General features: G+C 37.9%; 1 protein-coding gene across 4 annotated transcripts in view; it reads right to left on the bottom strand.

Annotated features, from left to right (window-relative positions):
* LOC135222060 (eukaryotic translation initiation factor 4 gamma 3-like) overlaps positions 1 to 27,038 on the bottom strand; it is a 198,015-nt gene that overhangs the window by 116,328 nt on the left and 54,649 nt on the right. For all 4 annotated transcript variants that reach the window (XM_064260204.1, XM_064260207.1, XM_064260206.1 and 1 more), the window contains one exon: positions 10,485 to 10,662. In XM_064260204.1, coding sequence (XP_064116274.1) covers positions 10,485 to 10,662 — 178 coding nt within the window. The remainder of the gene's footprint in view (positions 1 to 10,484; positions 10,663 to 27,038) is intronic.

Raw genomic sequence — 27,038 nt, 5'->3', positions numbered from 1 at the left:
TAAGTACACGTATACTATGTAGTGTAAGGTACGTTACCCTACATGTAAAGATGGTACTGGTTACCGTAGTGTAGGCTAGTCTACATTCAAGATACGATTTTACGATTTTTTCGACATAGTACAAATGGGTTTTTCGGAATCTAACCCCATCGTAAATAGAATATCTATATGTCCGTTGTCCATCCGTCAGTCCGTCTTTTTGTCTGTTGTCACAAGCACATTGCGGTCTTATTTTTTATCCTAGACTCACATGCTTTTTCATGTAAATACTTAAATTTTATACCAACAATGTATAGTTTAGTTTCTCCTTTATTCTCAAACAAATCAATATATAGATAGATAAATAGATCGACAGCTGTGACGTTATGCCAATACAGTGGACCCCCCCGTATTTACGTTCTCCGGATTCGCAGACTCACACATTTGCGGATTTCTCTCAGGAACGTTTCCCCACATTATTCGTGAAAATTCGCACATACACAGTATTTTTCTATGAGAAATATCCACAAATTCCTTTATTTTTTTTTTTTTCCTTCATAAAATGCACTTTTTGTGATAAAACTATTAAAAAAAACAAGTGTGAACATTTTTAGTGGGTTTTTCTCGAGTTTTAACTAACAAAATAGGCTGTTTTTACTGTTTTTATAGTTGTTCCAATACGGGGGGACCACCATATCCCCATTTTTTCAATAAAATTCCCTCTAACGATATTATTTATCATTCTATCAGAAAAAGCTAAACTAACAAGAAAGGCATAAATATGCGATAACATTAGTAGTTTCAAGATGATCCAATAATTATTAGAATTTCAGCAAATATTTGAAACTGCAAAACATTTGTTTTGAGTAATCGCAGTTCGAAAAATTTCTGTAATATGCATATTCCCCCCCCCCCCCCTCCCCCTCTCTCTCTCTCTCTCTCTCTCTCTCTCTCTCTCTCTCTCTTTTATCTCTCTCTCTCTCTCTCTCATTGCGTCTGTTGGTGTATTGACGTCTGGCCACGCGTGGCTGTTGGTACTCTCACAACCTTAACTGGGTGTGAAGATGCCAGATATCTCTAGATTTTAAGGCATAAAAAGAAACTAAAATACCAAAAGTACAGGCAAAAATGAACTGTATTTTGGACCGCGTAAGATTTCTTCTCAAGCTTGGCCCTTTAAATGGGTTACATCCATTTCCTTTTACAGCCACGTGTGACATGGAAAAAGCCGCGGAATGAATGTTCGAATGAACTTGGCACCATATTTTTTGCTAAGTATAAATATAAATCCACGAAAAACTCAAAATTCTATTTTTTTTTTTTTACATAATGGCTTCCCATTGGGAGAAGGCAGCAACTCCCAGGGAAAGAGCTTCTCTGGTACTGTAAAGTGATAGCTCTTGTCTGAGAGCCAACAACCAATCTCTCTTCAGGCTTTCTTGGACAATGAGGACAAAACCATGTTTGGAGGTCTGGAACTCTTGGCAGGCCAGTTTCTCATGAACGCAGCATCTGAGAAAAATGTATGAAAAGCAGCTAAAAATATCTGGGGAGACCTGTCATACGGTGAGGATGTGGTTATCTCTGATGCAACACTTCATCTGAGGAAATTGGCAAAAGAAGTGCATCTCTGCTGGGTCCTGTGATACTGCAGAAGTGATTTGAAGAAAGCCAAAGATTACATCCTAGCAACTGAATGGGATCCCGTGAAGAATCTAGTAACACTGTCAGGTAATTCTGGGTGCTTGGCAGGTGCCTGGATCACTGGTGATCATGGCCACTCGGTGGATGTCTGGCACCCAGGGGAGGCTGGGCGTCTGCCATATGGTGCTGAGAATGCTGGCTGAAGAGACAACAGCTCAGGCACAATTACACGATGATTATGGGCCTTACCCAAAGACTACAAGACAAACGTGGACTAGTCTAAGGCTACCCGAAATGCTTGCAAGTCAATGGAGAAGAGCACTTAGCAACTACTACACATCTCTTTAGAGGACAAGACGTCTCATAGAAATGCCCCCGGGGGGCCTCTTTCTAGGGTGGAATTAGGAGAGCTGGATGATAGCTCTCGCACTTTCCTACACACACCTTTCCAGTGGCTGTATGCAGAGTCCTGGGACCAGTCAACAGGCTTTGTCGAGATGGTTCCTGCCTGTGGGCAAACTCCAATAACTTCCCTTGGGCTTCCAGTATGCCCTCTCCCTGGTGCATGGGAGCCTGACAGTGACCTTTGCCTACGAGCATTGATGGAACAGGCAGACACCTCCATTAACACTGCACTTTCACTCTTAAGCATATTGTCCATAGAAACTTTTAATCATATTGTCCATGGGAACTTTTAATCATATTGTCCATAGGAGCTTTAACAGAGTTGAAGTACCTAACTGCTCCATTGTACTTACGTACCAAAGACTATACCTTTGATCAATGAGTGTTTCGAGGCTGGACATGGCATTAAAATCAAAAGCATGGGGGCTAGGTAAAGGTGGGGGGGTGATAATTGTAGGGCTGGTTATAGGGAAAAGAGAATCAGGAGTCTGAGGAATAACAGGCAAATTGTCCTTACTAATTTTAAGAGAACACTAGGCTAACTACATGTATTACAAGCTTCTGTCCAAGCAGTAGCCCTCCTTTTCCCTTCTCTCTCTCTCTCTCTCACTTATCCAGATGTGATTTCAATGTTTTCTACTCCCCCTTATCCCAGTCCCAACATTCGTCACAATTCAGGTCAATCAAACAAGTCTGTTCTCTACAATCATTAGATATTGCATGGCAATCATAAGCAGCTTTCATTGGCCTAGTCTTACAGCAACAAATACTAGAGCTACTACTGTCATATATTGACAAGGATTCTTTGTTGTCTCTGTGGAACAGAGATCTTCTAAAGACTGTGTCCAGCAGACGGTCACTAAACCAAGAGCTCATTCTAGACCTACAGCTCCAAAACTGAGTAGACAGTTACCTACCGGAAAGAAGTCTTCAGACACACTAACTCACACTGAACCACTTTATCAAGGCAAGGCTCAAGATGATGAAATCCCGGAGAAAAACTTTGTGCTGTCAATCGACTTGGACACCTGCTTTTAGATTCCTATCCACCCTTCATCCGGGAAAATTCCTCCGCTTCAGCCTTGGGGAGCAGGTCTCCTTTTTCAAGGTCCTTTGCTTTGGCTTGAAAACAGTTCCGCAAGGGTTCACATAGGTCTTTACCCATGTTGAGTCTTTAACATAGGCTCATGCTCAGGGGATTTGCCTGTTGAGATATCTCAAAGATTGACTGGTCCTGACAAGTTCCAAGGAAAACCTGGTTTGGGACAGGGAATGTCTTTTCCAGTTTTGTCAGAGCCTAGGCATCGTGGTAAATGCGGAGAAGTCCAATCTACTTTCCAACTAGAGGATTCTATATCTGGTAATGGTGAAAGATAGATTATCGTAGTTTTTTTTTTATCAGACCAGAGGTTTCAGAAATTCAGGACTGTAACTCACTCATTCCTTTTGATGGGGGAGCAACCAGCTCACCAGTGGCAAGTGCTTCTGGGTCTCTTGTCTTCTCTCAAGAAGCTGGTTCCTCATGGGTTTCTTCACATTTGTTCCCTGCAGTGGAGACTGAAGCAGTTTTGGTCACAAGCAAGACATTCCAGAGATATCCCTCATCTCCAGGTCCCTCTTGAGTGGTGACGAGCTCTCAAGTGATGAATAAGTGAAAAATTATGATGACATGGAAGAACCAGAGGTGGAAGGTGGGTTTACATATGTTACCAACATATTCGAGGATCATTGTCCAACAATGTTTCCAGACTTTCATTGTGATGCTTTTTTCAGGGGGACATAAGAGCACATAGAGCACTTGGGGATGCACTTCCCCTTAAGCCTGGGGATGCATAATTTTTTTTTTTTTTTAAATGACGACATGATGAAAACTGTACATTGGGCTAATAAAAGAGCTGCATTATCTTTTCAAGAAAATCCCCATAAAAAAGGGAAAATTCATGTTTCCTTATGCCTGGGGATGCATACAAAATTTGTTTATATGAAAACATGATGAAAACTTCGTTCATGGGCTAATCAGAGAGCTGCATTATTTTTTCAAGAAAATCCCATGAAAAAAAAGGGGAAAGTTCATGGGTTAATATGGCAAGAAGTAAAAGTAAATGATATATATGTACAGTATATATAAATATATAAATATATATATATATATATATATCCATATATTATATATATATATATATATTTATATATATATATTATATATATATATATATATATAAGATATATATATATATATATATATATATATATATATATATATATATCATAATATAAGATATATATATATATTATATATATATATATATATAATACTTATTAATATATAAATTATATATATATATATATATATATTATATATATATATATATATATATATATATATATATATATATATATATATATCTAATAAAAGGAGCCCATAAAAAAACACCAAATGTAGAGAAAAGTACTATATTTCAGAGACTGCTGTCTCTCTCTTCAGGTATATGAATGAGAAAAGTTTACAGAAAAGGTGGTATTTATACCAAGCGATTCGTCCACAAGTAAGCCAATTTAGGTCACCCCCGCTGATAATCTTCCTTTAATCTTCTTAAGCGTTGTTGAATGAACACTGCGTCGACGATATCTGATATCCAAGCCCCTTTTGAGATGTTCATTACCTGCTTCTCTTTTATTAAGGCCGATTCCATCATTTGACTCTTGTACCGGCAGTTGCTGCTATAAATTACACGTGACATATTCCAGTTTATTCTATGGTTATGTTCATTTATATGGTTGAAAATAGCCGAGTTCTGTTGTCCATACCTAACTGACCGTTTGTGTTGTATTAATCTCTGGGGAAGTGATTTAGCTGTAAATCGATGTAAGATTGGTCACGTCCTGGCATGGGATCTCATATACCCCAGAGTCTTTGGAGATCTTTTGTTGGACGTTAATCAGGGATTTGGCTAAGGTATTTGGGTAGGTAAATGCAAAAGGGTTGGATTTCCCAAGGGTGTGAGTTACTCTCTTAATCGTCTCCAGGTGGGGAATTTGTGACAAAAAGAGTATTGAACTATTAGAGAAATTTAAAGTAATTAATCCTAAATTACCCTACTTTTATGGTCTTCCCAAAACTCACAAAGACAATCTTCCATTCAGACCCATCGTTTCATGCGCCGGAGCTTTCAATTACAAAATTTCTAAATGGTTAGCTGGCCTCCTTTCTCCTTTTTTAGGCACTTTTTCTCCCAGTCACATCAAACATTCGGAAGACTTTTGTCACAAATTCAGGAGAAGCACATATACCACTTCACAACATAAAACTTTTAAGCCTTGACGTAGACTCCCTATTCACAAAAGTACAGTACAGGACGTTCTTCAGTTTTTAAGGGAAAAATATCCCCCTATTCAGATCATTTGCCCCTTTGGGGGGGGCACTTGACAAAATAATAAAGTTAGTTGAATTATGTGCATCTAATAAACCGTATTTTTCATTCGGGGAATCATTCTACAAGCAAAAATTCGGGTGTAGTATGGGTAGTCCTTTAAGTCCTATTTTAGCCAATCTGTACATGGAATACTTTGAAACTACAGTAATAAATGCAATAAAACCCAAAAACATGCTGTGGATGAGATACGTGGATGACATACTAACATTTTGGGATAATAAGTGGGGTAATTTTAATGAATTCCTCTCAAAATTTAACGCATTAGTGCCCAGCATCAAATTTATAGTTGAATGGGAAACAGACAACAAAATTCCTTTTCTTATATTTACCATACACAGAAAACCAACGTTCTCACTTTCATATATTCACTACTTTAGCTATCATGACATTACTATCAAGATAGATGTAGCTAGCAACCTATTCTTAAGAGCCTTACGAATTTGTTCCCCAGATTTCCTGGAAAAAGAATTTGAACTAATTCGCAAGCAACTTTCATCTTTAAAGTATCCTGACCATATAATTGAGAAAGCAATTAAAAAGGAAACGAATTTACTACCGACCCCCTAAAGACAAGACTAGAGACACACCCAACAATAAAATAAAAATTCCCCACCTGGAGACGATTAAGAGAGTAACTCACACCCTTGGGAAATCCAACCCTTTTGCATTTACCTACCCAAATACCTTAGCCAAATCCCTGATTAACGTCCAACAAAAGACATCTCCCAAAGACTCTGGGGTATATGAGATCCCATGCCAGGACTGTGACCAATCTTACATCGGATTTACAAGTAAATCACTTTCCCAGAGATTAATATAACACAAACGGTCAGTTAGGTATGGACAACAGAACTCGGCTATTTTCAACCATATAAATGAACATAGCCATAGAATAAACTGGAATATGTCACATGTAATTTATAGCAGCAACTGCCGGTACAAGAGTCAAATGATGGAATCGGCCTTCATAAAAGAGGAGCAGGTAATGAACATCTCAAAAGGGGCTTGGATATCAGATATCGTCGACGCATTGTTCATTCAACCAACGCTTAAGAAGATTAAAGGAAGATTATCAGCGGGGGTGACCTAAATTGGCTTACTTGTGGACGAATCTCTTGGTATAAATACCACCTTTTCTGTAAACTTTTCTCATTCATATACCTGAAGAGAGAGACAGCAGTCTCTGAAATATAGTACTTTTCTCTCTACATTTTGGTGTTTTTATGGGCTCCTTTTATTAGATGGAATTCTGTTGTTACAGAACATTTTTACCAGTCATATATATATATATATATATATATATATATATATATATATATATATATATATATGTGTGTGTGTGTGTGCATACTATACATATGACTTTCACATTTATTTCCATCGATATATAAGGCAGAATAGATGTAGTATAGAATAGATGTTTGTATAAACTCATTTTATAAAAACATTACTAAATGGCCAAGTAAGATGACGCTCAAAAGATGTTGTAGTAGTCACCGACCGAGGGAGGGAGATGGAGCCGATCACTTCACTTGTTACTCCAAACAGCCTAGCTTTTCATCCGAAAGCGTGTTCAGGTTACAAATGTCAGATTGCTTACTTATTTTGTGAGGAAGAACTGGAGACTATGCCTAACTGTTCCAGTAATGTAGAATACACACGAGGTCTATTTATGGGTTCTGCAACAGTGAACTCCACTGTTATAAAAAAAGGAAATCTGTGATTAGGTTGATGTGAATAAAATACTTCCAAATTAAATGTATTCTTTAAGATACTGAACAAAGGGGAAATAAGCATGTATCAAAGAAACCTTCTCTTTCTCTGTCAATGGTATTCACTGGATCCTGATAAAGAAAAGAAAAGCAAGCTGAATGGAATCTCCCTGTCAATAAAAATAAAAATCCTCTCCTTCTCCATCAGAAGTAAATCACACCAGTCGAAGGAAACAAACACACCTCAGAAAATACTTCGATCTCTGTCAAATGAAAAAGACCTTCTTGATACGTGAAACTAATCATTAAAATTAGATTACAGTGAAGCCTGTTCACAGGTGATTTACTAATTTAAGGGACTGTAATGTTACATTTGTCAAAAAACTGAGAAAAAAAATCATAAATCAAAAAGACTATCAACTATTTTTCATAGCTAACAAGCCTGAGGTCTGCCCAAGTTGACCGCTCACCTCTAGTTACCCTGGGTAACCTTCAACCACCTTGAAGAGGTTTCCACAAGGTGGTCTAGTTCCGCAGACAAAAACATTATCTCCATCAATGAGGCCAGAGAAATTCCCCTAAAAGGAGGCAGTCAACTCCTAAAGGAGCTGCCCAGTAATGTAAGATATATATCTCCTACAGATTAAGTGAGAGGGAGAGAAGGTGAAGGACACTTTGCCTTGCTACCTCTTAACAGAAAGCCAATTCCCCATTTCCCTTAGGAGCCAGAGTAATCAGTATGCAGCATCCCAGGCCGACAAAACTTTTAGGTCAGCTAATTTAAGAAAAAACATCTATGGAAAGAGGAAGTTATGCAAATGAACCAAATGTAAGAAAAAAAAATTCATAAAAATTTTCTCTCCCTTCCATGTTAAGTTAAAAATTACTATTTACAACCACTTGTGGGCAAAAATCTTAAATCTTGAAGTTATACATGATTTTTCTATTAAATTTATTTCATTTGGTAAAATTATAATTATGCGTCACACAATATTAAAAATAAGAAATAAAATTAGTAACAAATTATGAGCATATTTGTTGCAAAATATTTACATAAATTTACCAAGAAAGAGATGCATTAACTTTTTTGTATTTATACAAGTTTCTTCTAACCTTTCTTTGCAAAATTACATTTATAACTTACATGCTATCATAAAAGATAAGAACTAAATCCAACAGCAACCCCTTGGTATATTTATGGGCAAATTTATAAAAAGATGTCTACATCCTCCCATGAATTCACAATCCCAAATAACTCTCATGAGCCACCCAGTTGATTTTAGCCAGTATAAAAGTTGCCCGAGTGAATTTGTGGGCTATAGAAGTAATGGCACTCTTTCCTGTCTGATTCCCCCAAAAATCGATGGTGAGCAATATTGTAACTCGCCAATTAGTCACTCTCATCCACCGAAAACTTATTGTTGCTACTCATGTGAGCATGTCTGTCCAGTAAGAGTCAAGAGCCTTGAAAGATGAAAAAAAGCACCATCTTGGGAGTTTAGTTTTGTCCTCTAGATGTCTCCTCATCCAAGTTCAAGGCAGGAGAGACTGGGGCAGTTTAATGAAAAAGGTGGGAAAGTTTACGGGCAGATAATTTAGAAGAGCTGCTAAAGGAGAGGCAGGTTCTTGATCAAACTCTTCTTCTCCCGAGGATACCATAGGCAGGGTTGTATCAAGAGCATTCAGGACAGAGGGGTCCCCAGCTTAACTGCAGGAAGGCTACAGGTCACGACTACCCTTCTTAACCCTCAGAACTAGATAACACCTGGTGAACATCCAACAGGAGACTTCATGTTTGTCTGTTTGTATGGTGCTATTACATTGCATGGAACCAGTGGTTATTCAGCAATGGGACCAACGGCTTTACGTGACTTCCGAACCAAGTCGAGAGTGAACTTCTATCACCAGAAATACACACATCTCACTCCTCAATGGAATGGCTGAGAATCGAACCCGCAACCACCGAGGTGGGGCACTAATACCATACCAACCACGGCGCTGAACCGCTAGGAGACTTTATGTCTTCTCCCAGGTTCAGGGAAGCAGGGCAGTGACGGTCTAGGAAAACGAAGGGACAAGTAGCCACCTCCTCCACTTACACAACAGTCACTTATCACATTTCTCCTCATACACTTTGTCCATTAACACTTTCAGTGGACTCTCGAACTCTGCCACTATATGCACTACCTAGTTTCGAAACTAGCAATAGCATTAGGGTTGGGAGCAAGGGAGCTAGGCATGGGTAGGATGAATAATAGGAGGGCTAGTAACTGGAGAAAAGGTGGGAATAGGAGTACATAGGAGGAAAACTATGACTGGCTTCTCAACTACGTTTAGCAGTAGTTTCTAGGCTAAGTGAAGTACGTTTCTTGGCTCTAGAAGCCGCTTTCCTCGCCCTATCCCTTTCTAACTTTAGGTTAGATCTACACACTTTCCACATTTCCCTCCCAAGTTGTTCTCCCTACTACACTCCTAGCTCCTACACTTATTGTAAACTGTATGTGTATCGGCAAAATTTAGTCAACCTGGTTCAACAACCTACACTGCAATACCAAAGACCAGAGCAATTAGAATTAGATAGTCCAGTAAAAACAACCAAAAAGCAAGAAAAAAATTGCTGCAATGGCGCCAATATAAGGCGAGCCAAGGCTGAAAGACAAATAACCGTCCGGTTGCTTCCCCAGAGTTCTCCGTTAGCAGGCGGAGCCTGCCACCTACATAAAACACACTAGAGGCATTACTACAAAATTCTAAAAAGGATGCCGTGCAAAAAAACAACAGAGGTGCTACCACAAAATTTTACAAAGGCTGCAATGCAAGCCCAAGCATTAACTATGTAATTACTTGGTAAGTTACTTATATGAAAGCATGATTTTCTTACACGATTTTCAATGATATTTCAGGTCATGACTATTTACAAAGTGTCATCAGAATGGAACCTTTCATTCTCATTCTATCTCATTTTCCACTTGTCAATCCAAGGCAACAAAAAATAAAAGGTGGTGGGGGTTACACCACAGAACAAGTTTTCAACGTTCAAAAGGTAATTTCAAAAGTGCAATCCCTGTTTACAATACTTAATTTTTATGGTAGGGAAGGTTACCTACAATGGTTGGTGTAAATAAAGTAACATGAATAAATCATAACACCCAAAGTTTCCAGATTCTACAATGTGGGACTCACCTGGAACCCAAGACCACCCACTGATCTGTTGCCTTTGATCTCCAAACTGAAACTTCTATCAAAATACCAGACACCCCTATGCAACTCCTACTAGTGTTTTCTACAATAACTTATAAAAGCAACTTGCCTGGCTGTGGTTGACGGAATGCCATTGGAGCCAAGGCAGCAGTTTCATGCTTTCCTCCTTGAGGTGTATACTGCATAGTCTGGAAGGGAGGCTGTGGGTGAGTCTGAGGTGGCATAGGACTTCCATGGAATTGTCCTGGTTGAGGAGTTGCTTGACGAGGGGGACCCATGGTCTGAAACTGGACAAAAATTGATATTAGAAATATAACCACCAGTTTATCATTTATGATGGGATTAGGATCTTACTTATAAACTTCATACAGAGTAAACCTAATTGCAATAAAAAAAAGTGCACAATCACAAAAATATATGCTATTAGTAATTGCAAAAATAAAGTGGCTAGACACCTAAAATAATAATAAAATAAACACAAAACAGGAGCATCCAATCCATCTACAATGCATCATGGTGCGCGCGCTCTCTCTCTCTCTCTTAATAAACTAGTTACTTTTAGCAACTAAATTGTTTTCTAAATAATTCTTACGGTAATGAATGTCCACCAGCGGATTCTCAATGTAAACAAAAGACAAAAATACTTAGAACACTGTAATTTTGCTATTTATACAGTATTAATATAGTAAGGTACTGTAATCATTACAGTAAATCATTTTTATTGAAAATTTTAATTCACAAAATATTTTTTTTTTTTGCAAAGTCATATCATGAAAATAAAGAGGAATTGTTAGCTAATATACTTTTGTTTGCAGATCTGAAGGGGAAATTGAAAATAGGAAAGAATTTATAAAAGTTTTATGACATTACAGACATAAAACACACAAACAAAGGAGGAATAAAACAAGCAAGGGAGCCATTTTAAGGACAATTCCCTTTACTACTACTAATAGGACTAAGCAATATCTTCGCGATAGTTTTAAGTTGTAGTGAGTACATGTGTATAATCAAGCAATATAGGCTAGGCTAGATCAATCAATTGCGAGTACCCATATGATAGTTTAAGGTATATGAAGAGTGAATTAATATCAAAGTAGACAGTTAGCCTATAAGAATTTTTATAGGTATTTTATAGGAATTTTTTTGAGTTTTAACTATCGAAGTAGGTAGTTAGGGTACAGTCGAGGGTTTTTTGAGGGGTGCGATAATGCGGATATTTGCTTAACGCGGGTGGTTGTGGCCCCCCATCCCCCGTGATTACAAATTCTTCTGTTAAAATGAGATACATCTCAAAGTATAAAATGCCCATTAAAACACTTTGGAGCTTTTTAACTACAGAATTTCAAAATAGTTAGCTCAGTTACAATCACCCTTTGCAGGAACTTTTTCTCCCTTAAGTCATATAAAACATAGACTTTTGCAACAAAATTTACATCGGCAGATAGCCCCATAAATGACGTAATACTTCTCAGCCTAGACGATGTACTAACATTCCTCAAAAATACACTTGAGCCATTTGCTGACCACTTCCCCATAGAATAGAATAGAATAATGCAACTTGTAGAGCTCTGCTTCACTAATAACATCTTTTCCTTTGGAGATCACTTTACTGGGTCCTTGTCTCGGCTTCTGTGACTTGATAATTCGTCTTGGCACCGTCACTTCCTGAGAATGATGCCCTGTAGACAACAGGGTGCTGGTTTGCCTTCATCCCGCGTTCAATGGCTACTTCTACCTGCAATCTGGGGAAAGCGATTTTCCAGAGCCTGGAGTGCTCCGGAGGGCCTTCACCTCCCTTGGGTCGGTCCATCAAGCCCCACGGGAGGTGAGCGAGAACAGCGTCTCCCCACCTCAGGACCCAGTCCTTCCATCAGGTCAGCAGTTGGGTGGTCAGGATAGATTCATCATCGCTACCAAGCAGGTCCCACCAAGGGGATGAGGTGTACACCACGTAGGCCGTCGCCTCTATGCTTTGTACCCCCTCACATGGGGAACTTCATCTGAGGGAACCACGCCTGCCTGGGCATCATTGGAAAGGAGGGGGGGGAGCACTCTGAGCTGCGTTGCACCCCCAGACATACCCCCTCCCTCCACCGACGCACTTCCATGGGGAAGTCTGAACAGAGTGCAGGCGGCGCCAGTCCAAGACCGGGTCTGGCCCATTGAGGGACCCATCTGCTCCCTCTGCCTCCGAGGGGCATCAATTTCCCCCCCCATCCCCCCGGAATGTGACAAGGGGCTCTGATGACTCTCAGAAAAACTCTGATCGAAGTCTTAGCTGGACAAGCGGAGCGCTCCTCTCAAGAGCGGGACACTCCGCATCGAGAGGCAGGAACTTGGCAGCGCTCAGCGCCGTTATCAGTGCGTCCGACGGAGCGCCCCACACACCACCACCACGTCCATCACTCATGAAGAAAGGCGGTATTGTCCAACGGCACATTCTGTGGGGTCAAAGAAAAGGACTCCTCGGGCCCCGCCCAGCAACGGACTCACCTAGGTCCCCTCGATGGGAGGGGACGGAGAAAAGAATCCGAAACTCCCCTGGGGAGTCCTGAAGCTCATGCTTCTACTCCTCGGAACTTCCAAGGAAGACTTCTGGGAGGGGGATCAGGGCTTTCTCTCCCTCCTTGTCGATGCCAGATCCCATTACGTAAAAGGGCGGCCCCAACCTGTTAAAAAAGTGGGGAGCTTAAACTTCACTGGAGAATGAAAAAGCCCCTCAAGCCGAAGCTTCCCTCAGGACCAGGGCAACGCTGTAGTAAAGAAGTCTCCAACTTAAAACCGACACACACACACATGCGGTCAACACCCACACACAGGGAAACAGCGACCAGGAAAGGACTGAAGGTCAGAGGTTGTGATCTTCGACCCTGGGGCATACCTGGCTGGGGGTCGGGAGGGAATAACCAGTTTTTTTGGTCCTAATAAGGTAGTTCGGGGTAAGTATATGGTGTTGGAACAAACCCCCTCCTCCTCTTGAAAGTTAGGCAATTAAGAAACTGTACCTTCACTTAACCATACTACCAGAGTACCATTGTATAAGCCATGTCACTTTTCTTTGCCTCTTCTGACTTTTTTCCACAGTGCTGACACAGATTGGCGGGACTCTGCTTGAGCAAGGTATTTTCCTCATTATTTAATATCTTTTATATACTTTCAAATGTTAGTTATTTTACTTAGAAATATCTTAATTGTTTATTGATGTAAGACTCACTCTGAGATTTTTCAATTAGTAAATTTACTTGGAAATACTTTAATTGATAATAATTTTACATTAACTTGCTTAATTGTTTTGTATTGATGTTAATAATTTAGCCAAAGATGGGACTTTGTCTTGAAATGTCGCTAGCAATAAGGAATCCTGTGTAATGTGTGTGATACATACATACATACCTACATCTGTCTGTCTATCTATCTATCTAGCTATCTATATACACACGCGCGCAGCCTTCGGTTAGCGGCAGGGGTTCCGTTCCTGGCCGCCGATGCTAAGTGATTTTCGACGCTAAGCGATTTTAAAGCCTACACCCGCCGCACACCTTCTTTCAAAACTCTAGACTAGTCAAAGGGGCCGTAATCCCACAATGGCGCAGTAAGTAAAATTATAATTATGCAGTATAGTACTATAGAATTTACTGTACAGTATACATTATAGAATTATAAATACTGTAAAGTGAAAAAAGCCTAGCTTTAATCCTTTGGGTGTCTAGAGTATGTAAAGATATAATAAGGTTTATACAGTGTACAGGTAGCTGTAGTGTTAAAGTTACAATAATTCGTCTTACGATAGTCGGATTTTATGAGACTAAATTAAAATAGCCTAAGTTTATCCCATCTTCTAGTTATACAGGTTCAATAACAGCAAAAGAAAATTATGAAAGTATGGTTTTAACGTTATACTCATTGGTGAACTTGTGACAGCCATGAACAACCGAACGAGAAAATTTTTTTTTTTTTTCTCCAAGTACAACCAAATTGGATAACATCCGTTTGGCTTGTATTTCAATCATCGTACTACAGAACACTATTGCCGTAGTTGTTATAAATGGCGTTATGTAGAATAGAAATAAGATATCTTAATGTAATAACTTCATTCGCTATAGATCAAAGATCAATATAGATCAAAGATGAATCGGGAAATATACTGTTAAATTTATACCTAGTTATAACTGGAGCTGAGAAAACTGTTCAAGCTGCTAATGACTATTATCGTACATTGGCAACAAGGATAAAACGCCAGTAACGTATGCCATCAAACACAACCGTACATAAAATTGAGATAAAATAATTTTAATCAAAACTACTGTGCTTGAAAAAACACATTTTACTGGTGGTTTCACGCCGATATAAGATAAATAACGTAAAGTTCGTATAACGATTATATAAAAGAGCATTGCGAACGGACTCGAGTAATTTCTTTACGCAATAAACATGCCGCCAACGTAATCTGTTAACGAAAAAAAAAATAGTAGTTCACATTCACAACGAGACATAGTCAATTCATATTTTCACCTGAAAATACGCTGTATAAGGACAAATAACCTTGTCTCATATAAGTCAAGTATCTAGATATTCATTTATGCTAACTAGAAGGAAGAGAATTCGCTCAGAATTGCGTTAAATATGGCGAAACAACTCGTATTCGCCATCAGCTGATTTCAAACCACAACATTGTCCACTTTGCGGAATGATTTGTTGTAGTATTTTATAATACAGTAATATGAGAATACTTACAATATTATTGGATACAGTGAAGTAATGTATAAATTTTTAAAGGATTTATGGAAAAGATGCACAATTAATAAAATAACACCATGCATTTTTCGCAACAGTGGCGGACAAGAACGAACATGAAAAAACATCCCCTGACAACATGGAGCATAGTTACAAAGGCTGCCATAATTTGTATTATATTTATGTACAAGAATAAAAATACCCTATACGTAATATATTTTCATACACGTTTTAAACAAAAGCATAAACATTTAAAAAATCGACACATCAATCGCTAAACTTGCACTCTTTTCAACTCTATATTTTCGGAAGAGTGGCATACGGTGGCTTACAAGAACATGAAAAAAACATCGTATTTGATAACATGAAGGGCAGTTTTGAAAGCTGTCTTTTTATCATATTTCTAAACAGAAATAAAAATACCCCATACGTATTAATACATTTTCATACACATTTTAAACATAAAAGCATGAACATTTATAAAACCGACACATCGATCGCTATTTTCCACCTTTTTTGACTCGATATTTCGGAAAAGCAGTAGGTGGCGCTCACAAGAAAGAATATGAAAAAACATCGTATTAGAGAACGTGTGAAGGGCAGTTTCGAAAGTGTATCATATTTCTGTGCAGAAATAAAAATACCCTATACGAAATACATTTTCATACACATTTTAAACATAAAAGCATGAACATTTATAAATCAACACATCCATAGCTAAATTTGCACTTATGTAACTCTATATTTTTGGCATGGAACAGTGTCAGAGGCATATATTTTACCCTAATACCTACGTAATAACTCTCCATAAAATTTGTTAATATAATTTGCATAACCTTTATGGTCTGAACGGCATTTCTACAACTGCATGAACTTGTTAGACAAAGGCGCTAGCGGCGCTGTTAACTGAAAATTGTGCCGTAAAAATACCTTATTTTTTTAATGAATATTTTTGAGTCATAAAACCAATTCGCCGCTGAGCAATTGAGCCGTTAACCGCGGGCCGCCTGTATATATGTATAGTATATATAAATATATATTATATATATATACACATACATACATACATATATATAGTTTGAATGTAAGTATATGTATGCATGGACTTATATCTCAATGACCCACCTTGTTTTCAGCTCGCTGTACCTTCCGCCTTCATCAAATATGGTGGGCATGGACATTGGAATATTAGCTTGAAACTAGGGCCACAGGATTATCCCAAGTCCTGTCAGTCTCTATTAGCTTCTTTCACTGAGAATGGCAGATTTTGGAATATTCTTTTATTGGTGGCGTCTAATACGATTTCCACTTTCCCCCGACACTTGATCGCTATCACCAATCAAACAATGAATTAGACACTGGGTAATCACAGGCCCTATTCCCAAGGTAGTATTCCAACGTTCTGTCACACAAACTCATCGCAGGTGGCAGGTACACAAGAGCAGAAAACAACAGCCGGTCATTTCCATCAAAAGGATTCTAGCAAGACAGACTTTACTAGGTTCAGCCCATTCTTCAACACAAGAATAGTTTGAAGAAAAACAAAAAACAAAAAATTATGGTCCCCCTTTGCAGGAAGTGTCGAGATCAATAATTGATCAAAGTTAAATCCTTAAAGTTTGGTTTCAAAATTATGGAAGCATGTATTGCGATTGATCACATCTTGACACGAGCTGTACAGCATATTTCTTGCTGGACATGGATAAGGTGTGATTGTCTTTTGCAGGTTGCAGGTAAGATAAAACCTCCTTAATCAGCATATAGTTTTTGATAGTTTATTCAAATTCCTGCCCATTCCAGAAAATTTGAAAAGATTGGCACGAAGAACACCGCTCATAGCTAGAAAAGAAATTCAGAAGCAAAATTGGGGGTTATACACAAAAAGCTTTCACTGGATTCTCTTGTGAAGTAAAAAGACAGTGAAGTTGTTATTGTGGCATCCAACAAAATTAGAAGTTTTCCCACACAAAGAGCCAAACTTCGTAATCGAGAAAAAAGTTGACTATGTTATGGTCTATAACCACCATTTCAATCAGAAAGTTTCTGCTTACAGAATCAGATTCCAGTAACAAAAATGGCAAAGATCCTTCTTCTCCAGGTTAATCAGCGCACAAGTTGCAAGGGCTAGGGAATAGCATTAGTATTTTGGACATCACTAAGCAATAGTAAGCATGGAGTCTTTGCCATAATGAAAGAGTATGATACTTACCACATAGCACCCTTTCCTGAAAGGCTTGAATCTGGATTAGCAAGCAACACAGTTAGGAAAAATTTCAGCAAGATTTGATTATGAAAGGTGACCAAATTCTAGATGTGAGTGATCTAGAACAACATTTCTCTGCACAATGTATTCTGTTCCATTGCACCCAGTATGTCTGGGAAAGTAACAAAAGGATTCTGAATAATATGAGGGAAACTTACTTCATAAGAATTTACTATAGAAGTTGGTAGAAAATAGTGTTTTCAACTAATTCACTGGTAGAAAACAGTGTTTTCAACTAATTCACGGGTAGAAAATAGTGTTTTCAACTAATTCACTGGTAGAAAAGTGTTTTTTAAACTAATTCACTATGTTCAGTTTGAAACTTCATTAACTCATTGGTTTTCATTATATGGTTTGACATTTTGCTCATTTTCACTTCATGAGGCAAGAAAACTACCCATGGAAAGGCATATTTTGTGTTTACCATTTTTCACAAATATGAATAAACAAAGCAGTTTCAACATATTTAGGGAATAATTTACCACTTACCAAATAGATATAGGCATTAGTTTCATTTTGTGTATATATACATAATATATATACAGGGTGTAACAGAAGTTCATGAAAATATTTTGGGAAATGAAAGAAATAATCATTGTGAGCAAAAGAAAAAGGCCTATAAACACATGCATTTTAAAGCTTCTTTTGTCATCAAGGTGAATTTTTAGAATAGCCGTTGTCAATTATGTAAATGGGTAAATAAGACGGCAGTCATGGGATGTCGGGATACTCGCGGAATAGGGGGTTGAGCTGATCATTTATTACTCTAAACAGTTTTTCTGCCAAGAGCATGTCCGGGGTTACAAATGTCAGATTCTTATTCATTTTGTGAGCAAGAAACTGGAAACAATGCCTTACCATTCCAGTAATGTGGAATATGCAAATATGAGGTTTATTTAAGGGTTTTGCAACAGTGGACTCCATTGTTACAAAAAAAGGACATCTACGATTAGACCAATGTGAATAATAACACTTCCAAATTAAATTTATTCTTGAAAAGAAAAGTAAGTCGAATGGAATTTACCCTCCATTAAAAATAGGCCTATTCATCACATACTGATCATAGATTAAAAGTAAATGCGTTATCAAATACCTCCCCTTCTCCATCAAAAGTATTCATCACACCCCAGTCAAAGGAGAAACCACACCCAAGAAAATGTTTTCGTATGTCAGACGAAAAACTTTGAAGCGTAAAGCTACTGTTTAAGAGGGGATTACTGCAAGAATAAAATCATAATTGAAAGACTAACAATGCAGTTGCCTAATGCACTTCACCAACCCTTTCACCCCACATCCCAGACTACTCCCTCCCTCCAGAGGCAAAGGCTTGACGAGCAACATTCTATAAGATTTTGGTGGTGATAACATCTGCACCTCTGTAAGGTATACATCGGTGCCAATAATCAATCGTCAGCACAGACAGATGGAAATCGGCACATCTTGGCACAAGACAAACCCCATAAAACTGGATCAATGATAACCGGGGCTGCCTGTATAACTGATTTAGTACTATTTGGATTTAGAGGTCATTACAGAAACGTCTACAGGTATATGAAAGGAAAATATATCAAATGGCAACTATTCTTGACCCACAATTCAAGTTAGATGAGAGTTCAGAAGAGTAGGCAAGGTGAATCTCGAGTCTTTTGTTGTACTGCAGCCTAGTTCATGTCCAAAGATACGACAGCTCGCGCAAACAGTTATTCTGCCACAGATCATAGAGATGACACAACAAGGCTTAGTTCAACTGAACCAAAAAGGAAGAACCTGTTCAGTTTTATAGGTAACCCAGTTTGACATTCATCAGATGCAACACAGATCAAGGAGTCTTATTATTTTAGGATTTCAAAGATAACAGTCAGCCATGCATCTCAAAAGAGAGAGAAGTGCTAGCATACTGAAAAGACCACAGGGAAAATTTCCAACCCTTCCTGAGATGACTTAAAGTCCCTGCTGCTTCTGTCCCAGCAGAGAGGACTTTCAGTGTTGCTGGAAAAGTATTTTGCCCAGATAGATGTCATCTTACTGACAAGAATTTTGGGTCTGTGATGCTTGTAAAATGCAATGATAAATTCTACAAGTAGAGAAGAGAACTGGTTATCATAAATATAATTTTTAGAACTTCTGAAAAGTATAATTTAAAGTTTTTCTGAAAAACAATTGTATCATCATCTTTCTTTTGCAGTGGAAATCTCCTTTGCATTACAGTAAATATGTATGAAGAATAAATAGTATTGCAAGATAAAAAAAAAATAATAATTTATCATTACCTAAACCTGCAGGCAGACTAGTTTTGATCACTTTTTTTTGTTCATGAAACCCAATAAATATTGCTTCCCCTCTTTTCAGCACTAATACTGTGAGAACTACTCAGGTACAGTAGTACCTAGATACGTAAAATGTGGAAGCTTACCTTTCGAGTGAGTACATACGTAACTATCCAAGGAAGATTGCTTCTGCCTACTTTTCACAATGTTCCTTGTGTGAGCCTTTTTGGGGGGGTGTCTTCTACAAATGATTGCACTTTATGAAAAGCGGCTTTAATTTCTGCCTTTTTTTTTCTTTTGTACTTATGTACGTATGTGCACTTTAAAAAATATATACGTAACTATCCAAGGAAGAGTGCTTCTGCCTACTTTTCACAATGTTCCTGTGTGAGCCTTTTCGGGGGGTGTCTTCTACAAATGATTGCACTTTATGAAAAACGGCTTTAATTTCTGCCGTTTTTTTTTTGTTTTTTTTCTCTCTTTTGGTTTTTAACTTTTTTTTTTTTTTTTTTTTTTTTTACTTTACGGTTTCTTTTTTTTTATACAGAATTTAAACTTCATGTTTTTTTATCACTTGGTTCATTTTTTGCACCTCATGACTCTGTTGGCCCTGGTGTCCATCAAACCCCTGTTCAACCAAATGCTCTCTCTGCAACTGATTTGGGTACTGAATGCTCGGCTGCTGACCTTCAATATAAACTGAAGTGCCTTGATTATACGCATACATACTGGTATGCATGTTGTAAATGATTTGGTCTACACCCTCTGTTCAGCAGGGAGTGGAGATTCCAACAATTGCAAGTTTCCAGTTATCCCATGAGAGAGACCTTGATCACTTATCCCATGTGAGAGATCTTGGTCACTTTTTTTTTTTAAATATTACGTACACATTGACGATCCCGAAAACGAATACCACGTGCGTACTATAACAATGCTGGTAACGCCGAGTTGGGCCGAGCCAACGCCACCACGTTATACATCAGTAGATGCATGATGGGAGGGACGCTGGCCAATAGGAGAGAAGGATTTCATGGCCGCGACTAGCATCAGGAACCAATGGGAGAGCAGGAGGATGGTGGCGAGTCTACTAGTACTAAGATGGCAGCGCGGCGCGATTTTCAAAATTGCTAACCAGGCGAATCTCGGACTTTCAGAAACCTTTCGTATCTTGAAAACTTTTCGTATGTAGAGCTGTTAAATTTTTTGTATTAGCTTTCGTATCTCGAGTTTTTCGTAAGTTGAGCCTTTCATATCAGTAATAATAGCAGAAAATCTGCTGGTATGTACTTGTACTAAATACTACATTTTACAGTCACGTTATTGCATCAGTTGCCTTAATGTTTTGGACAATAGGTATATGTATAAACATATAGTATACATGGAAGTATTCAGCAAACGGTATCTGGCAACTATTCACCTGGTGGCACAGGTGCATCATGTGCTATGGTAACAAACCAAGTTTCTGTTAATTGGTTACAGGTTGCCCTAGAGCAAGATCATTTTCCTGCACATGGCTGGCTTACTCTAACACAAAGAAACAGTCTCTCACTAATGTATATTATGGCAGGCGAGCTAAATAACTTTGCTTAAAGGAAATTAAAATTATCATCATTCTTTGGGATTTCTTCTTGTGGTATTAATTTTTTATTGTAACTCTGCCTATAGTAGAACCATTTTAGGAAGATACTTTTCCCCACTGACAGACAGAGTACGCTGATGCCACTTCATCATCTTTTAATTCTAGACCTGTTAAAAGAAAACAAACGTGGCGATGTTTTTACAGATGCTGACAATGATTCCTATCAGATTAAGGTAGGTCATGTTTGGGATGGTTAAGCAGTTTAATCCGAGAAACAATAAAAGTTTATTCTCTTAAGTTTTTACCTTTAATGGGTCATAGTTTGGTCACCTACAGTTTAGATATGGAAAGGTGAATGGAAGTTTCTCATGGAACGAATAGATGTGGTCAGTGCTAGGATGAAAATTTTACAATGAAAAAAGTTCGAAAGGAAGGATATAAATCCGTGATTTATGTCGATGAAACTTGGTTGACTCGAAATTATACCGTCAGCTCTTGTTGGATTGATTCAGAATCTGTAAAAGCTACAGGAGTCTAACACCCATTGGTAAAGGAAGTAGACTTATAATTTGCATGCTGGCTCCCAAGAAGGATTTGTTCCTGCATGCAGATTTGATATTTGAAGCTAAAAATGATGGGAGATTATCACGAACAGATGAATTCTGCAGTGTTTGAATAATGGTTTAAAACCCAGCTTCTTCCCGATTTAGGTCCATCTGCCATAATAGTGTTGGATACCGCTTCTTATCATTCAGTTCAAATTAATAAAACTCTGACAGTGTCTGTCAATAAGGATGAAATTAAAGACTGGCTAACAAAAAAAAGCATCAATTTAGATGATAATCTAAATAAATGTGAACTGATCGAATTAGTAAAGTTGCAAACACATTCATGTAAAGAAAATTATTACGTGATTGACAGACTGGCAAGAGATCATGGACACAAAGTGGTTAGGCTGCCTCCATATCACTGCCAGTATAATGCAATAGAACTGATATGGGCACAGGTGAAAGAAATCATACGTGCCAAAGAAGAATTATTTTAAAAAATCAGACCTGCTTCCTTTGGTCATAGAAGCAATTGAATATATCTTCTCACAATTGGGCTAGTGATGCGAGACATGCCGAAGATCTACAAAGAGATGACGCTTCTAAGAGATGTTTGCATTGATAAATATATACAGGCGGTCCCCGGGTTACGACGGTTCCGGCTTACGACGTTCCGAGGTTACGACGCTTTTTCCTAAATATTCAATGGAAAAATACGTCCTGGGTTACGATGCTTGTTCCGAGGTTATGACGCTGACGCTTCCGACGCTCCGAGTTAATGGCGCCTTTAAAAAACGCATACTATGATAAAAATCCTTTATAGTTTAGCACAGTATATTAATAAAAATAAGTTTCTGGTTAGATTACAACAAAAATTTTGAGGTTATGATGATTTTCGACACTTTTTATGTTGTATTTTTCTGTTTTTTTAGTGACGCCTCATAAATGAATACATACTAGCTTGCGGTGCACAAAGTTTACATATAACAGTCCACAGAGAGAGAGAGAGAGAGAGAGAGAGAGAGAGAGAGAGAGAGAGAGAGAGAGAGAGAGAGAGAGAGAGAGAGAGAGAGAGAGAGAAAGTGTTCGTTTCGTTAAACAGCCTCTGACTCATGCCAGTAAATGTTTTGTTGATACTAATATAAGACTATTTAAAGATACGTTTACTTTAATTAGTCTATATGATACGTTAAATAGTAATCAACTGTTCTTGTAGCCCTCAAGATTTGGCAAAATCGAAGTATCCAAAGAGAGACATTATCCAGTACACTGGAACCTTGACATACGAATTTAATTTGTTCCGTTACCATCGTCGTATATCAAAACTGTTGTATCTCAAAGCATTTTTTCCCATTTAAAATAATGTAATATGTATTAATCCGTTCTAGCGCTATGAAACCACACCTAAACACAGCTAAATTACATATAATATACACAATTTATACACAAATAAACGAGTAATAACACAATAAAAAAAAAAAGGAATTATACTTATCACAACGTAAGATGACGTGAGGCCAGCAGGGGGAGGAGGTAGGGAAGGGTGGCAGGGAACGATTTGCTCTCTTTTTATTTACGGGGATGGGACCATTCGACGTGGCAGATTCACCGCCGACCATTAGCCACCGGCAGTTCGCCTCCGAGGACGTTTTGCCACCGCTTATTCGTCACGGAGGACTGACTATTCATTCGCCGCCGAAAATAGGTAGTTTGTTTTCGTTGTTTTGAGTTATATTGTTTGGTTGTTAAATGTAATGAATACACTTTTTTTTCAAAAAATTATTTCTTTTCCTAATAACGTTAAGCAGGATGAAAAACATAATTCAACGAAAAAAATATCGAAACGCCGACGAAGAATAAAAAAATATTGTTCTCGAATACAACGGTGAAAGAGACGCTTTGGAATATCTCATAGGAAATAGCCCATACCTATCAAATGAACTAAAGTTTCTATTTCTTTATTTTTGTTTATTTTTTATGTTTTTGTTATGATTTTTTGGTGTAAGCCAATAACATTTATTACAATGTTGGACCATCTTGAGGCATTTTTTAACTGATTTCATAAGCCAATAAAATGTTTGTTTTTTTTACCTATTTTTTGTTTGTTAATTTGCACCTTGTAGTAGTAAAGATAAAACTGAGTAAATAAAATGGAAAATTGCAGAAGGAAAAAAACCAATTCACACTGTATTTATATTTCTGGTGACGAATAGTCTCTGGTGGCGAAATGACCCAAGTGGCCAAAAGTTGGTGGCGAACTGGCGGTGGGTAATTGTCGTCGGCGAATCGTCACCAACCCTTATTTACGTATGTACACTAATAACTACGTCATAAACAAATGAAATAACATTGCTTAACTAATTTTTATTTACATTTTTTAATCAGTTCGTAGTTTAGAAATAATGGTGATGCCTTTGGAAGGTTTTTAAAGCTTCCTTCTGCTTGATGATCGTGGATATTGTAGAAGGATTTCGACCACACACGTTTGCCAAATCGACGATACGAACGCCACGTTCATAATTTGCTATAATTTCATGTTTTGCTTCCATCGAAATAATTTTCTTGTGTTTTTTCTTAACACCTGCTTTGTCTTTAGCTTTGGGACCCATGGTTAATAATAAAATAGACAAAACACGAAAAATAGGCACAAATACAACGAACTAAACAACGACGTGTTAACGATGCAGCACCAACAAACAGACTGAACGCCATTTATCGGTCGCCTATACAGAGAGAGAGAGAGAGAGAGAGAAGAGAAGAAAGGAGAGAGGATCGAGAGAGGAAGGAGACGAGAGAGAGAGAGAGAGAGTGTTGACATAACTTTTATTTTCTGAACAGATAGGACAGAGAAGATACGTTTACATTAATTAGTCTATATGATAATAGTAATCAACTGTTCTTGTAGCCCTCAAGATTTGGCAAAATCACTCGCGGTTGTACATAAAACTTCAAGGATGTAGTGTCACCAGAGGATTACAATAGTTTTTACCTTCAAGAACCAGCATTTTTTTATGAAAATAACTCCAGGTTGTACATAAAACTACAGGAAACAACATGTAGTGTGACCAAAGGATTACAAGTAAGGTTTTTATAACTTTTTAATAATATAATGCATTTTATCAATTTATAGACATTTCAATTTACACAATTCTCTCCCTTGTCTTTCCATTATTCACCAGTTCATTTACGTTTCATCATTTTACAAGCCTTCCTCACCCATAATTTCTTTAGACAAAATTTTACTTGTACATTTACATTCATATACTATTTCATTTTATAAATTTACAAACATCACCCCCGGTCAGGTAACACCATTCTACTAGGTTAGGTTAGGTTAGGTTAGGCACCTTATGTTACGTTTTTTTGTTTCGGGGAGAAAGAGAGAGAGAGCCCCGCCGGTCAGGTAACACGTTCTGCTAGGTTAGGTTAGTATGATAACCTATATGTTAACCTTCCTTTAACCTCACCTTTCTTTAAGGGATGGGTACGGGGAACTCTGCCCTCCCAGTCAGGTAACACATTCTACTCGGTTAGGTTAGCGTGGTAACCTATTTGTTGATCTTCCTGTAAGTTTGTTTTTCTTAAGGGGAGTAGAGGGGGCAGAGAGCCCCCCCACAATCATGCAACACATTCTACTAAGTTAGGTTATGTTATGGTTTTTCAAACCAGGTAAAATCCAAAGATGTTTCAGAAATACGGTGATAATGATAATCACGAAAATTCTTTAATTTTCATGATGATAACCTCCACTTATACATATTTCATTATTTATTGTTAAATATGTCCGTCTCAATTCCTTTATATATATATGTTTTCACGTATATATGCAAGTATGCATAGTTATTTTCGAAAACGTGTCCTTTCCATAACATTTAATTGCAAAATGATTAGGTTTTCAATAATACAAAATTTCTTTGTTCTAATACAAAAACATAAATATACATTTTTACGATTTTACCCAAGATTACTTGTAATCCTCGCATTTCCCCCTAAGAGGCCTCTGTTTCTGTACGGTACAGCATAATATTTGCTTTGTTCTGTACATGTCAACACTTGACCCTCCTATCTACTTGTCACAAGCTTACATATTTATCCCCTCCCGCCCCCCATCCCATTGGCCTGGGCCTCTTTCGTTCCATATCTCCGTCCCAACTTCCCTTCAGGACTTACTTGACTACCATGTCTGCTTCATCGGTTCCTGGTACTTCTAGTTCTACTGAACCTGTTAATAGGTTAACATCCCCCCGACGTGTGATAATTGTTACCTTACTCACAAGGATTTTGTTTTATATTACGCTGGAAATTACGAACGCCTAGTCACTGTCAAGATCACAGCGTCTTGAGGAAGCAAGTATTCTGTGCGCATTGCCACGAAGAGTGCCATCTTGGTTTCAAAAGGAAGGCTTATGGGTGTAACAAAACTTACAGATCTGGTCTGAAAAAAAGCCAGGAAAAGGTGTAATTTCACCAAGTCTCTTGAAGGGCACCTGGTTTTCTGGATCACAACTGAATATTGAATGTTTTAGTATCTTTTTTACCTATATATATATATATAATATATATATATATATATATATATATATATATATATATAGATATATCTATATATATATATACTATATATATATATGTGATTTGTTTTGTTACAAAAACAAAAGTTGTAAGGACTGAATTGCATTTAAGTGATGTAGCCATCAACAAAAGGTCTAGCTTTTCAAGAGAAATTATTGTAAATAGGTGCATTAGCAGAAGCAAAGAATTGTAGGCCCCGTTACAACAGTGGAAATTGACAAATCTAAATTCGGCAAAAGGAAATACGTTGGGAGAGTTATTGAGGGTCAGTGATTATTTTGTGGTATATGTAGCAAGACAAGTTTTTTGTTGTTCCTGTTGATAGTGGGAGCAGCGAAACTTTAATATCAATAATCAAAGATCCCTCTGTGCTGGGGATGACAATTGTATCGGACTTTTGGAAAGCATAAGATTGTTAAGTAATGAAGGCTACGTTAACTTAAAAGTTAATCATTCCATCATTTCATAAATCCACTGATCGGTGCCCATACTAACACCATCGAAAGGCGGAGGGAACTTCGCGATACAACAGCAAGGTGTGGCCGCAGAAAGTACAACTTTGTCTGCTACTTCTCAGTGGCATACTTCAAGATTAATTTTGAAGACCCCATGATGAGGTTGCATGCATTTAAGGCAGCGGCAGATTTAGGGAGAACGTCCTGACACCGGAGATGGTCATCAGTCATGAGTTGTTGGTGGT

This window comes from Macrobrachium nipponense, chromosome 3 (genome assembly GCF_015104395.2).
Source record: "Macrobrachium nipponense isolate FS-2020 chromosome 3, ASM1510439v2, whole genome shotgun sequence".
Taxonomy (NCBI): Eukaryota; Metazoa; Arthropoda; class Malacostraca; order Decapoda; family Palaemonidae; genus Macrobrachium; species Macrobrachium nipponense.
Note: the sequence above shows the minus strand (reverse complement) of the source record. Positions and strands in the feature narration are given on the sequence as shown.